General features: G+C 35.8%; 1 protein-coding gene across 6 annotated transcripts in view; it reads right to left on the bottom strand.

Moving 5' to 3' along the window:
* Krt95d (phosphofurin acidic cluster sorting protein KrT95D) overlaps window positions 1–16228 on the bottom strand; it is a 110049-nt gene that overhangs the window by 26564 nt on the left and 67257 nt on the right. For 4 of the 6 annotated variants that reach the window (XR_013081061.1, XM_076781988.1, XM_076781990.1 and 1 more), the window contains exons 3-8: window positions 13878–14165; window positions 12280–12382; window positions 12045–12200; window positions 8149–8253; window positions 3093–3361; window positions 1902–2107 (exon numbers count right to left, since the gene is read on the bottom strand). Coding sequence is in view for 5 of the 6 variants with exons in the window: in XM_076781988.1 (XP_076638103.1) it covers window positions 1902–2107; window positions 3093–3361; window positions 8149–8253; window positions 12045–12200; window positions 12280–12382; window positions 13878–14165 (1127 nt within the window). In the remaining variant the exon portion in view is untranslated. The remainder of the gene's footprint in view (window positions 1–1901; window positions 2108–3092; window positions 3362–8148; window positions 8254–12044; window positions 12201–12279; window positions 12383–13877; window positions 14166–16228) is intronic. The other 2 variants (XM_076781989.1, XM_076781991.1) reach the window with 2 other exon arrangements.

Genomic DNA, 16228 nt, shown 5'->3' with positions numbered 1-16228 from the left:
GAATTTCCAGAACACACAGAACACAATTTCCGTGGCTTATAATCATTACTTTTTTTTATTTTAATGGTTGAGGCCTCTGATATAAAATCATATTACTCGTATTGTCACATCTATTTTTAGATTGTGGTGGAATATATTTGATGATCTTGTCAAAGGGACCAAAATTTTGCCGCTCGACTATTTTATCTCTTTAGTATGGTAGTCGTTACAGAGACCGAAACGAGACCAAGCGTACCGTTCCTCGTGGACTTTAATAAAATGTATAGATTTGTCTATAAAGGGATATATTTCACAATGGAAATCCTATTCAGATACGACCTTCTTCAATTCCCTATACCCCGTGAAGGGTTCCAGCCACCCAAACCATCCTCATTGTGATCTTTGAGGCACAAGCTTTCAAAGAAAATACGACACGCTTCGCTGGTCATTGACTCAATAACTAAAGCGGTGTCCAATTATTGTAGTCTGTAACGTTATTCAGTATTAAATCACGTCGTCTTTTAACGACGTGTGAAATACAGTAGGAGCCTCGATTAATCGGAGTATGACTTCTCGAGTAGGGAATTATTTGATGTATTAAGGATGCACCTAGTAAATCATTCTATGCGAGCGCTTAATTAATCTCACGTAATTTTATATTTTATTTTTAGAAAGAAAATCCTCAGTAAAATGGATAATGTTCTTGGTAGTGATATCGCCAAAGAAAAAAGTTTTCCATAATCTATAATAACTAAAAGTTTCCTTAAAAATACCTAATCATGTATGTGTTGATGATTGTAAAAGTGATCCGAATAAATAATCTATAAAAATTGAATTTATCAATTGACCAATATTATACTAATATAAAATTTTTAATACAATAAAAATTATTTAATTTACCAAGTATCTCAAAAACCAAGGTTCAATTTGAAGAATTCTTTTATTCTGGAAATTCACGAGCACTATACAGTTTATTTTAAAATTTTAAAATAAATAAATATAACAAAATGAGGTAATAAGATTGATTTAGAAAGTTGTATGTGCTACTTAATTTATATTTTTTAAGCTAGACAAATAAGTATCCCATGATTTGTGATGGGTGACAGTGCAGATGCAGTGAACATTATTTTTTGTTATACACATCGGTATATAATACGGCTGTGGAAACAAAAAATAAAATAGGGATTTGTTTGCAATTGGGAAATTGTATACCAATTTCAAAAAATGGTCCATAAAAAGTAAACCACAGTTGATAATGTAATAGCAATATAGATTGTCTGAAAGTGGTGTGCATCGAAAACGATACGGTGGGCATAAAGGGGTTAAGAGTATCGCTTATCATACCACTTGATTGTGTCTCGAGTATCTCATTACATGCCTCCCATTATTCAGCGTCGACACACACGTATACCTAAGTCAAAGTAGGGGAAAACGCTTGGCACGGGGGAACAACACCAAACGATCTAATTGGCTGAAATTTTAACAGATTTTGCTGAAAAACGGTGCATTTACTACATACATTCTGAACTTTTTATCCTTTTGTAAAACAGGACAGAATAACAAAATCGCGAGATTTTCGCGACGAGAAGATTATTGCAAGATTAATCAAAATATCTAAGAAATCACTGCACGACGTATGGATCTCGAAATTGTATAAATGGAACTCATGCTAACTCCGTACAAACACAAAGAGATATAATTGAACAATCCGTAGGAAGTCTAAAACTATCAGTGTACGTTATTTTATAAAATTTTATAAGCGATAATATTTTCTTCGTGTAATCTTCATTTTGTTATCCCTTTTGTATTACTGCTTTTTGTATTAAAGGGGTTTTCTCGTTGTTAAATGAATAATGATATATTAAGTCCAATTAATCGAGGCTTAACGAGTACGATTTTTAGCAAGACAGAAGAATAATTACAATTTTTGTATTCGCGTGACCAAGCACGTGAACGTGGCACGAACGTCCGCTGGAGAAGCAGTGGTCAGGACTCTCTGGTTCCTTTCTTGAAGTCTTGTGGCGAGCACCGCTCCGCCAGGATCAGATAACGAGACCAACGACACTGCGTCTGGCAAACTGTCATCTGGTAAAACGCGGCTTAATTGCTCGACTAACGCTTTCCTCGGCTGAAACAATGCACCTATTTGTTAATAACACGTCACCGCTGCTGTAAAAGATATACGGGCGAAGCGCTCAAAGAAGAAATCATCTGTTTGCACGCTGAAATTAGAAATTGATATCCTGTAAATTACAGTGCAACAGGTCGATTCGGCGAGAGAATAGGTAAAAATTGAAAATACGATACTACGAAGCGTCGCAAAAATAAAGATTTAATCTATGGGCGATTCTATACGCCTAACACCAGTACACCTTTAAATTTTCAATGTTTCTTTTTATCAATTAGGTCATTCGTGCTCTTTTCGAGGACTTCAAACACCTTCGAAATAGAATGTATCCTGTATTCAGCGATGCTTGGATAACTGCGAGTCATTCTCGATTGGATAAGTGAACGATAGTCATCCCTACTATGAGAGGGGACTCCCTTTGACACGGCACACGAAGCTCAACGTTGAATGGACCGCGTAGTGTAATCTGATCTGGGCTTGAATGTCGGCGAGACAATAGTACACAATGCAAAGATGAAACTTTTTTATTTTTGTTTTTATTTAAATAAAACTTTTACTAATGTATTCGCGAGAGTTTTCTCATTAAAATAAGACCAAATACGATATAATTTGTTTTTAACCTACCTCTACTAGAGTATAAAATCAAGTTAAATACGATTAAATATGCACTCATTAAATACGCAAATATGATGCAAGTTATATCGTGTTTGGTCTTATTTTAATCGAAGAAACTTCACAAATATATTAGTAAAGGTCCCATTAACAAAAAATAAATAAGTTTCATATCGCGTTATTCTTAATTATCCTTCGTTTCAACCATACTTTTATTCTCGCAGTTATCCAGAACTTGCTGTATTCTTTAACTTTCATTTATACAGGATCTTTGACAAGTTTCAGTACAAACTATATTCAATTTGATTAAAAAAAATAAAGTTTCGGTTTGTATTTTAATCAGCCTCGTATTGTACGAGCGATCGGTAACTACCTCAGAGCTATTCAAGTCGGCTGGAGGCTTTAAGTCTACGCTGAGGCTGTGCTTTTTAGACTTATTACTACCCGGTATGCCTCTGTCGCGGGTAAAAAGTCTGCTCCGTCTGTCCGAGCTCTCGGTTTTATTGTGCTGCTCCGATTTCGGCGGGGAGCCCGGCATATAATTCGGGGGATCGTTCGCCTCGTGATCCGTCCAATTTTCTGGATGCGAATCGCTGTCCGCTCTCCGGGAGCTATCGTCGCTTTGTCTATCCACGCCGCGCTCTGCAATGAAATTTCATTACTCTTCGTCGTGGTGCACCATCGATTGCTCGCGCTAACGATCACAAGCTCGAGACCACCATTCTCGTTGTTTGTTTTCAGATATTCGCGTCATTATCAGCGACTTCCTCGCGAATTACCAACGCGAGTAAACGACGGAAGAGAAATGAATTCTAGGCGGGCGGACATTTTGGAGAACATACGTCAGGGACCCATGGGAAGATATACATCTGAAAATTACTCGATGTGTAACATTTATTTCATTTATTGAATTTTATAGTAATGTGTTGGGTAATTTCCTTTTGTATCGTTCACACAGGGTTAAATTAATTAAATTAATAGCTAAGATAGAAAATAAATTAATTTTTTTATTCGTCAATTTTTGAATAGCTTAGTTTTTAAATTTAATATACAAATTTTATTTTTTTTTTAAACACATTGAAACAATAACTGAAAATACAATTTATAATGAGTACAAATATAAATTTAATCAATTTAAAGGTATTATTTGTGGAATAAACAAAATTTTATTGACTGTAGGTCACCAGTGATCACCGTGACAATCAACGCATTAAAGATAAATATTGTGTTGATGCGACATTATTCTATTTGCCATGTTTTGTCAATATTTACTACAAATAAACTATTATTATTTTTTCCACTGAAATTCTACAATTTTAATATTTATAGAGATCTCGAAGTTGTGTAAATGTAATATTTTGCTACAAATAAACTGTTGCTCCAAGATAATTTGTTATGATAAATTTTCTGTTTCTTTTCCTCCCTATGTAATGCTGTACAACCAAAGTAATTTTATGTATAAAAATTATGATCTTTAGAAAGAATGTATTCTATTGAATTTTTCAAATTCCATCGAACAGTTCAGTATGCTAGAGGTGGTCTCGAACTTATGACAGGCGATGCACGCGATAACGGTGTAGTCGATTAAAGGTGGAAACACATTATAATCACGTCGTGAGTTTGTGTGAACGCATGTAGCATTCGAAAATTTGTACATTTGCCGAATACGCGTACGATCGAATGATTTCGCTGGCGCGTCTGTTCATTACTCACTGTTTCTACTTATGTTCAACTCGAAGCCTATTGGACACGAGCTTATACAGTAATGATTCTTAAAATGAACATATAGCATGTTTCGTACAGCGATATTGTTTTTTAAATATCGTCTTTCACGCTTCTCTGGTTCCAAAGAGGATCCCTCCACTTGGAAGGAACAGAAACGTTCAATTTACGAATCACGTCTTCATTTTAAGAATCATTACCATATTTTCAAACTCGATTTTCTTGAAAACGAAGCTTCGTACGAACAAACTTTATTCTTTCTCTTCGACTTATTTTTTCACGAATCATTTTAACATTTACAGAATTTTTAAAAATTTTTTAAAATTGCACGAATCAGAGTCGGGCAAATTTTATTCGCGAATAACGAATAAAAATGTTAAATTTATTCGCAAACTAATTTCCTTTTAAGTTTTATTTGTACACTAACGGGTGTTTCTTAAACATCCAGGCGAAGGAAAACGCGGGCAAGATCGAGTTTACGAACGAATTTAAAAATTCGATTCGATACTTCTCGAATAAAATTTTCCACAGGTTCGAAAGTTCCGTGACACCGTATGCGTTTTAAGAGACGTGACAGGAATGTGCTTCCGCCTTGATACGCAGGACAAGTAAGAACAGTGATAGAAACGCGTCTAACGCGTTCAATCGTACAAATTACTAAGAACACTACACTCTTAATCGACGTAAGGACTCGTTAGATAGAATAGAGAATGTGAACTTACTAAATGTATCACACATCAAGGATACCACGAATCTGCGCGCGAAATACATGGCAAAGGCATTCGTGATCGACAGTCAAGTATATCTTTTATCGGAAGCCTCCCAAACTTGCAATCAATCGTGTCGCATTAATCGTACAGAACGAAAAGTTAGTAACAAAGTAGAGTAGGTATATAAAAGTTTATAGTAAAAAAGAGATACGTACGTACGAGCAGATAGATAGAGACGGAAATAGAGAGGCCAGTGGACAGGTGCGAAGTTCGATTAAATGCTACATACGGAAAGGCGCAAAATAAAGGCAGACAACGGTCCCGTTGGAGCGTTCGAGGGCATTAATCGAAGAGGAAAGAGCGTCCTAACGGATCGACGAAACGTTTAGTTAAGGGAAAAAAAAAATCTTAATTGCGAACGGTTCTCTGTTCGCTGTCGCAGAAACAATGAGAAACAAATGACTACAAGAGATTGGATATGCCATGTGAGAATTTATTTCCACTGTTTGCTAGTTACATTCAGTATTGTTGCGCGCGTTACATCCATCGATCGACCGTATTACTTTAAAAGAGCGATGCAAAAACAACAGAAGCACATCCGACGGATAAAAAGCGACTTAAAAAATGCGAGAAGCGAAAAAATGCCGTGCTTCGATTATCCTTGCACGCGTACGCGTGTCTCTGTCATCGAAGCGTACTTACAACGAAACGGACATCGAATCATAATCGAAAGATCATTGCAAAGAACGGTTCGATCTAGATCTATCGTGAAAACTATTAAGGAATCTGATTACCCGGATTTTTTTCATCGCGAAACACCAAGATTCTGTTGATTAGTCATTCATGCGCTGGAGTTTCCTTTCTCAATCTACAAAATTATATTGGAATGTATCGTTCTTTCGCCTGACTAAACTATTTATAATTAAAGTACCAAAGTGAAGCTTCTAAACGCGAAAGAAGGAATAGCTCGTTTCAAGTATATTTTGGGAAAGCAGTGCTTGAAAATGGCTTTATAGAATCAATTTTACAACTTAATACGTCATATTCTATTTATCTACTCTATATCGTGATTTAGGTATTTTTTAATTTACTACATCTCAGAACTAATATATATCAAGATTATTGACGATGTAAGGGGAATTTTACAGGAGGTTATCACGTTTTTTTTATATTTATTGCTTATGACGTCTTTGAAGAAAGAATTCAAGTTTTGACGATTGTTCATTATTTATCAACGAATAAAAAAATTTTCACGTATACAGGGTGTTCGGCCACCCCTGGGAAAAATTTTAATGGGGGATTCCAGAGGCCAAAATGAGACGAAAAATCAAGAATACCAATTTGTTGATGGAGGCTTCGTTAAAAAGTTATTAACAATTAAATTCAAAAATTTCAAATCGTTCTGGAAAAATTATTTTCGGATGCGGGGGTCAATTACAATCATTTTTTATGAATACACATATCCCCGAAATTCTATCCACTTTCGAGAAAAAAAATCGGGTAGGTGCTGAAATTTTTCGGAGAAAAAAAAATTTTTCAAATCGTTCTGGAAAAATTATTTTCTGTTGCAGAGGTCAATTACAACCATTTTTGGTCATTACACATACCCCCGAAATCCTACGCACTTATGAGAAAAAAATTCCTTATCACAAATATAATTTCTGGCCAGAAATGTTTGCCCGAAATTTCATGCAAATCTTTAAAACATCATAACTCCTGAACGGATTGGACGATTTTAATGTTTAAAAAAGCAAACTACGCGTATTTTGATGGAGAATATATACAAATCGCAAAAATATTCAAAAAGTTGGTCCTTGACCCCGCAAAATGAGAAAAACCCCATAAAAATGGTCCAATTTTCAAACAGCCATAACTCCTACAATAGTGAATATATTTCAATGAAACTTTTTTCTGAAGTAGAGCTCATGGGTACCTACAAAAAAGTATTAGACAACTTTTCTGTAGGGCGTCTATCAAAATTACTAAAAATGAAAAACGAATTTTTAAGTAAAATCGACAGGGGGTAGGTGCCTAAATTTTTCGGCAAAAAAAAAAATTTCAAATCGTTCTAAAAAAATTATATTCAGTTACAGGGGTCAATTGCAATCATTTTTGGTGAATAGACATAACCCCGAAATCCTACCCACTTTCAAGAAAAAAATTCGGGAAGGTGTGAAATTTTTCGAGAAAATTAAAAAATTACAAATCGTTCTAAAAAAATTATTTTCGGTTGCAGGGGTCGATTACAATCATTTTTGGTCATTACACATACCCCCGAAATCTTGCTCTTTTTCGAGAAAAAAATTCAGTACGAGCGGAACTTTAAACGTTAATAACTGTTTAACGAAGCCTTCATCAACAAATTGGTATTCTTGATTTTCGTCTTATGTTGACCTCTAGAATCCCCCATTAAAATTTTTCCCAAGGATGGCCGAACACCCTGTATAACTTAAAATGGCTGTATTCTAGGCATACAAGCTTTTCTGCCCTTCGTTATAATTTTTTTCTTAGTTCTGAGGAGCAGAATATGTTTGTGAATAATTACAGGCGTCAGCTTTTTACTTAATAATAATGATGAACTAATGTTTTAACTACTACATCTATCGATAACTCAGAACACGAACTGCTAAAAATAATAAGCTACATCGTTTCTTTCTTAATAGTTGCAAATTAAAATAAAAAGGACGTACACTTTCAATTCAACGGGTCGACTTCCAAGCACTACTTAAAGACATAATAATAATTTAAAGAGTCGTTTCTTTCGTCCTGCAATTGTTTCCTCGACAACTATTTCAATCATTTCGTTTCAATATAAGCAAATACAGCTGCGTAAATGGAGACTCGATCGAAATAAAAACGTTCTAAGGATAAGTAATCGGCGCGTCATGCTAGATTCACGCAGCCATGCTTGCTCGATGGAAAGCAGAGGGTCCACAAAATCCAGCATATTTATCCTTAAATTCTGATACGATTTCGAGTGTCTTTATTTTCACATACCTGGTGTGGTGTGTCCGACACGGTGTTTCTCTTTAGGTGGCTGACCTGCGCTCTGTTGACCTACGGCTGTCGCGGGAGTGCTTCCGGTCTCCTCGTTGGTTACTACTACCGAATCGTAACATGCAACAATGCAAAGCCAACCCACCAGACTTTCACTTAGTTAAAAAGATCTGAACCCGTATGGGCAACGAAACTTGTTTTATGTTCCTATTTTACTTAGGCGACTAACTTCGTTTCCATTTGATACGATACAACGTGGGCTCTAATGGACGTTACTCGTACGGTGAGAATTACAATAATCGAAACGGAACAACGGGTGATTCGGTTTATTACACGAATATTCAAATTAAAATGCAATCGCTACTTTTGGGATTACGCTTCAACGCACGAAGATCATTCTGAAAGTTTCGATCGCGGTGACTGTTTTACCGATCGTGTTCGAAACTAATATTTTATTCTTTTAAATTACTAAAAAACTGCAGATTTATCTTCGCGACCACAGAATTGTATAAAAATGAAATCTAACATTTCTAATTTTAATTACGAAAATATTTCTTCGAAATGTGTGCGATTGGTAACATCCAGAAAATTGCAAGAAAATTATATTCCAAAGTTTCAGACCGATCCTCGTGACAATCATCAGTTTGAAGGAGAGGCGGCGTGAGGGGGAAACAATATGTAATATTACGTTTTAATAAATAATTGCCTAAGGATGTAGATTCCCAATACGTTGTCGACAGAATTATTTCGTCAACGAAACGGCGGACAAGAGTGCGAAATATGGGTAAAACATAGCATAAGCCAGGGTACATGAGAACAAACATTACTCGTAACAAACAAACGCGATATGGTAGGGACATTCGTTAAGGAAACTGTAATTAAATTGTTTCAATTAATCCTAGAATCGTTCGATTACATTTACTTGTGCAGTGCAAACAACCAAGAACTCATTTATAGTTTCAATAGTTATCCTTAACGTACAGCGTCCGGTTGCGAGACTTTCATCAAATGAAATAAATTCAAATCAAATATGTGTAGATATCAGGCCAAGTAACAAGCTCGTTTATACTCTTCTTACACACACCTTGTGTGCAGATTTATATTTATATACTTAACTAATACAGAAACATTCATTTTAGTACGTGTAATAGCAAAACTACTCAAAACACGAGTAGAATATTATTTGAATCTTATAAGTACAATCTTATTGTACCTAGCCAAACATGTATGGACTCTGGATGAAAAGATCTTGTAATATTAATAATACATCTTTGCATCAAGATTAGATAAAAAAGAGGAAATGAATTTCCAAAATTACAAAAGTAAAACTACACGAGAAATATTAATAAATAATGTTTAAACATTCAAACGAACTTATTACTTGACCTGCTGGAAGGTATCGAAAATTGCAACAGCCATATCATGCTGCATCGCCAAGACGTCAACAGTATGGCCGAATCGTGAACGAAAAACGATGAGTACACTTTCTACAAACGTCGATGAACCCTCTAGTCTCTAATGTTACGTATCTGCTTTATAAAACAGTCGTTATCCAGAGCAAAACTCGATTAGATACAATAATGAGAAAAAAAGTTCTTTCAGATGTGAATTAGCTCTTAAAAATTTGTTGTGACTCACCCACAATCGCCATATTGTGTTTTGCTTCTGCCACAAACTAGTTAACACACTTGTTAATAAGTACGATTTTAGTTAATATTCGTTAATACTGATTTAAATACGAAACATGTACCATAGAATATTATTTTTTAAAAAGATTTAAAATATGTTATCCAGTGGAAAGAAATACTTTCTAAGTAGAAGACGAATGCAATAGAATTTTCTAATTGTCCCTCTGTGAAATACTACTCTACACAATACCATTGGATGGCTTGAGTGCTTAACTCGTTTCTCGTAAATTTTATTAAGCAATCGACTCCGTACAGAAGACAATTGCGACAAGCACAAAGGTTATTCGACTAACCTTACCGAGTTCTCCGGTAATCTACTAAGAATCGCATCGTTTGGAGAACTATCCATTCATTAAATAATATCTTTCGACTCTTTGTAAAAATTGCAATCAATTACTGTGTGGTATTAACCTCTTTATGCCTAAATTAAATGTTGGAGATCTCGTAAAGCATAAAAATTTCAAATTATAGAATAGAACGATCTCCTTTAGGACATAAAAGTGGAATCGAAAATCCCCATACTCGTAAAGAAGGAAACTTCAAGAACGGAATAGCAGAGATACAGCGATGGCGTCAATAGTAGGGTGGTTGGTCAATAATCTGAGGATCGTAACCTCCTGTCTCCCTTTTTCTCGATTCCTACATAAACAATACTGATTACTTTATCTCCAAGGACTCTCTGTGGCATTGTCTATGGAAGACAATCAAATATTTGAAAATCCCATCGAACATAATTAAATCGATTTCATCGGACAATCGGATTGCAGATAATATTAGCCATTTACGAAAATTTAATCCGCTCCAAATCAGACTACGAAAGCCCATATAGCGAGCAGCTTAAGTTCTGTTCGCTCAACAGGATTAACAGTTGCATTAGGAGTGTACGGAACTAGAACTATTACGAGTGTCCTCGCTGAAGAGAACGAAGGACCTTCGGTGTCCCGTACTGCAAAACAAATACGGCAAAAAGCGTTTATCTAAATCCCAAGTTTCTCGTAACAAATAAAGATAATCAACAGCTATATCTCAAAAAGTTCTCAGTCGTTTAAGAACCGTTAGTTGACTCATGAATATTCAATACAAAAAACCTAAGACGTGTACCCACTCTGTAAATTTCGTCATGGTTAAACACATTTTGTTCGAATATCTTACCGAGGCAAACTCAAAATACCAGGAAATCTATAAATCTTGTAAATTAAGCAAATCAAATACGATTGTAGGTTTGCTAGGATAACAAGTAGGCAGTAGAAATGTAAATGTAAAGCGATATAAGGAGGACCAAGTGCTGTCCCTCTGCTAGCAGATTGCTATCGAGTGTGTGGCGTTGCTTCCCATGCTCACCACCAGAGGGATTCGCGTTCTCACAAGCGCTCGACCGACCCCTCGGTTGCTATATGTATATCGTCTTTCCACAAGAAGAAGGCACAGCGTGTTTACATCCCTACTCTTGCTGCAGCCTACTGATTGGTTATCACCGATCTTCGTCACCGTTTTCGATCAATACCTGTGAGTCAGCGGACTGCAACAGGAGTGAGGATGTAAACACGCTGTGCCTTCTTCTCGTGGAAGAATGGTACATTTCTCGATCGACTTCTGAATATCCCAGTCGTGTAAGATAAGGTCTGCTAGAAAACCTTACTGATGAGTCCACTAGCAAGCCCCCCTCCTTTCCTTTTCTGTTCTACGATTCTCTCGACTTCCTACCCGCCGCAAAGTAGCGTCACAAGTGTTTGCCTCCTCACTCTAGTCTACTAACTCCTTATAGAGTAGAAAAATTTCTTCTCGTGATCCATATCGTCCATTCTTGTGACCCAAAACGTGGCCACTAATTAATAACTAAAGCAGATACGTAGCATTTTTGCAATGTAAAATCACAGGTAACTAAAAACGCGTGTGAATTTGTAGAAAATGTGATTTAAACTGCAAATGTACTCTTTACTCTCTAGCAGAAGCGAGTCACGATACCAATACTCTTTGAATACTTAATATACCTGGTGTTCCTTACCGTGTAACTATATAACAGAAGCGATAATTAAACTGATTTTAGGGTCGTGCATCGTTACACTTTTATCACTCGACGTTACACCGTTCACGCGCGTAACTTGTTGCACGAAGCGTTGCGGATACTGTTGTGTATCGCCAACCGAGGACCACGTGTTACAAAGTTCTACGGATACCTAAAACACGTTGACGCTGGCATCGACTTACCGGAATGAGGTGGCGCGAGAAGGGATCGACTAGAGCTGAAAAAAGGTCGCAGAGACGGTTTCGGTGTGCTGCTGATGGACATAGTGTCCAATTCAGGACCGCTGTCCGACAAGTCCTCCAGTTCGTCGAACAACTCCTCGATCTCCATGTCTCCGCCTTCAACAAACCCCAACGTGTACCGTTAACGATTTAATGAAATCGACTGTCGCCTGTTCGAGAAGCGACGGTCAATTACCTGAAAGCTTCTGCCCGATCTCCTCTTGATCCTGATCCAGATCCTCGGAGACCCTAAATCGCCGCTTCAGGAGGGCTATGAACTTTTGCTTTAAGTTTCTTTGCTGTAACATCCAAAACGTTTCTGGTCAATAGACATACCCCCAACATCCTACCCATTTTCTGGAAAAAAATTCGAGGTGTGAAATTTTTCGACGAAAAAAAAATCTCAAATCGTTCTTGAAAAATTATTTTTGGTTGCGAGGGTCAATTACAATCATTTTTGGTCATTAGACATACCCTCGAAATCTTACGCACTTTCGAGAAAAAAATTCGAGTAGGTGTCTACATTTTTCGGTGAAAAAAAAATATTTTAAATCGTTCTGAAAAAATTATTTTTAGCTTTTTGGATCAATTACAATTATTTTTAGTGAATATACATACCCCCGAATTCCTACACACTTTCAAGAAAAAAATTCGTTACCGAAAATCTAATGTGAGGCCAGAAATGTCACGTTGTAAATATTGTACCCATCGTTAAATTATTTTCTAATTTTGGTAACACAATCCTGAGACTTTCCCTTTGCTACAGATACTATATTGTGTTAAACACCTTAGTTTAATATACATGTTTAATGTGCTAAAGGTTGTAAATCTAAGCGTTCGAATACTTTAATTAGTCATTTTATCAAGCATAAAGTATGGTATAATATTTTAATAAATTTGGTTAAGGGTTTTAAGCCGACATGATGCGTTGCGTTTTCAAAGGACCTTATTCAAAAATGGCATGTTATTACGCGTACAGCTTCTAATAAGGTGCTAACATAGCACGTACAGTTGCTAAAGTGTTAATATCCACGGTCGTAAACTGTCGTAGACGAAGTATAATCGCTTCTAGCAGTCACTTGTTTCAGATGATCGCGTTGTAAATGATCATAAATGAGCTCCCGTGTAGTTGGTTCCATTATAAACGGGTTTATTTAAAGACTGTCATAATTACACACATAATTACACACGTTATTTGCAACTAAATACAAAGGTATCGAAAGACACCTTTTGGTAAAAATATTAGGTCAGAATATTTATAAAAATTTGAAAAAATAAATGTCAAAGCTCGAAGTTTGGAATCCACACTGACTTAACACATAATAAAACCGAACCTTACAAGAAATAAAATTACAATCTCTAGGCTTATTAGTGGGTAAACAATTTGAAAATCTCGACGTTTTAACGAAAAGCGTTGAACTGCATTTTAATAAAAAATCAAACAAAAATTGACTATACAATTTGTCAAAGGAAGGGGGGAGAGTCGTCGAAAACGTTTTTCAGAAAATCCCATTATACGTTTAAAATATTGCTTTAAATTCTAGTATAAAACGAACATATGGGACGATCTAATAGCAGATTATGGGACTGATCAGCCAAATACGACTGTGCGCCGCCATTACACAAAGAAAAGCACCATCAAGCAAAGCAGAGAAACGCGCTGGTCCACAGGGTTCGATACATACGTCTAATTCTATGAGTAAAAGAAATGTCTGAAATGTCTTCCACGATCGAATCGAGCCATTCGATACGATGGGGTAGTTTAACAAAGCAGAACTGATTCGTTTCACGCACCCTGGCGTTGGCCGGAATCTTTCCCCGATTCTTCCGCCTGTGCATCTCGAGCGTTGGCTCGCTGTCGCTGCCCTCCGCCTCGCCCTCTGAACTGAATTCCTCCTCTTCGTCGCTGTATTCAGGGCAGAGCCTCTCGTTTGGATCGTTCATCAGTCTTTTGTCCTGGTCTACCGGTTGCGAGCTCAACGCTACAACGCTCACGCGGGCCAACGCGACAGAATGGCCGCCATATTTCTCGGCCTTGTCCGACACCAGCTCGAGTTCCAAGTCCATTTGCTTCTGTAGTACCTGCAAACCGAGAAACGCGAATGACAATGATTAGTAGACTGAGATTTCTGATGACACCGTTGCATTAGGATCATTTTATGCATAGCAGAGACAACGAGCTCGCGATCTTTTCGCATATTCTGCTGTTAACCCTTCGACGAGTGCTCTGAGTCTAACAATTATTTTTATTTTCTCTGTGCCTTTATGTAGAACAAAGGATGCATTTTATCAGATCGATTCGTAAATTAACTTCTGTATACGTTTCATTCATAAATACATTTATAAATTGGAATCTATTAGTCAATTTTTTAAACCACTGGACGAGCAAAGGACAAAAACTAGTTTTTTTATTCGTTATTCGAAAATAAAATTTGCCCGACTTTGACACAGTGACCAAGCTGAGGCCACCTAAATACCTCCTTATATTCTAATTATTAGAAGTTTATTTGCACTCCGTATTGAATTTTTATTAATCATACTTAATTCGATGGTGAAACATCATGCCCCTTTTTTTATTTCCGTAAAAGTTACACTATGTGACATTAAAGCATTATTTAAGTAATTAATGGTGGCTTTTCCCAAACTATAACACAATTGTCTAAAAATAAAGTTTCATTTTCACGAATAATTTAAGAGATTTGGTCTGGTGATTTTTGCGACAGTTCCAATCTGATGAAAGGTCCCTAACTGTTTTTCGACTCAATATTTTTAAACTTAAAATTTGAATATTTTATAAACACTCTGTATAGTTTCATTATTAAGCAAACATACAAACATTAATTATCTTAAATCACACAGCTCCTTGATATCGTTGTAAATATCAAAGGTATTTTCATGTATTTCTTCACCCACAGAAACTTTCATTACATTTTTAATTTATGGGAATTTAAGTTTCTAGTTAATTTGTTTGAACTTCAACGAACTATCAATATAGTGCCAACAGATAAATCATCAACATTTCTATTCCTCGTAAATCTCTACCTTTCAACATAGTTTGGACTTTCGAGTAACAATGTTTGATACTGAACTTGATATACAACCTGTAAATTGCCTGTCTACGCAACGTGTTGATTTTGGGATAAACATAATTCTTTATGTAAGACATATGGAATCTGTTTCGTTAACTTTGCACGCTATTGTTGCCAAGAGATTGTTGAAACAACCATCCTGGCGTGAAGCGTATGAGTATAAACGAAAGATAAGCGTTAAAACATTGGAAGATATAGTGCCTTCGTGATGGGAAAATATATGATGCATGGACTTTTTCTATACGAGTGTAATTTAAAAATTTTCATGATTAAATTCATTTTAGATTTAATACGATTCTAATTATAAGATTCTAATTTGTCAAGCACAGTGCTAAAAAGTTAACGATTCTTATCGATAATGATGAGATCTCGAATCTGTAAAATGGCGGAAAATTCGAAGTCTAAAACTATGGACAGTCGATTAAATAATACTCGTAAGCTATAAATTTATTTTTTTATAAATTTGGTTTAAATCACTAATAATCCTAGTCTATACCATATTTTCTTTTTCACGTTTACAAAATATCAAAATTCAAAGGCGATCAAGACTTTCAAAACTTCCAAAACCATCGAGACAGCCATTTTACACATTTGGAGCGATTCGAAATCCCATACTTATCGATCTATTCTCTGTTTTACTCGTCTTTTTTCTTATTGTCTGATAATAATTCAATTATCTCGAAAGCAAAGGATAATAAGGAATAATTTTATTTTACATTTTCGACTTACTTTTGCACGTTTGTACCCTGTATATTATAGAAAAAACCATATTGGAGCGATTCGAAATCCCATACTTATCGATCTATTCTCTGTGTTACTCGTGTTTTTTCTTATTGTTTGATAATAATTCAACTATCTCGAAAGCAAAGGATAATATGGAATAATTTTATTTTACATTTTCAACTTACTTTTGCACGTTTGTATCCTGTACATTATAGAAAAAACCGTATTCGAGACCGTTTAACAAGGCTCTGTTAAAGGTTAAGATGTTACGTTTCAATGTTCATTCATAAATTGCAAATCTAATTAAAGTTCGTGTATATACAAACTGTGTAT

Source organism: Colletes latitarsis, chromosome 14, assembly GCF_051014445.1.
Source record: "Colletes latitarsis isolate SP2378_abdomen chromosome 14, iyColLati1, whole genome shotgun sequence".
In the NCBI taxonomy this organism is placed as follows: domain Eukaryota; kingdom Metazoa; phylum Arthropoda; class Insecta; order Hymenoptera; family Colletidae; genus Colletes; species Colletes latitarsis.
The sequence above is the reverse complement of the archived record's forward strand: the minus strand, read 5'-3'. Positions and strand labels throughout refer to the sequence as shown.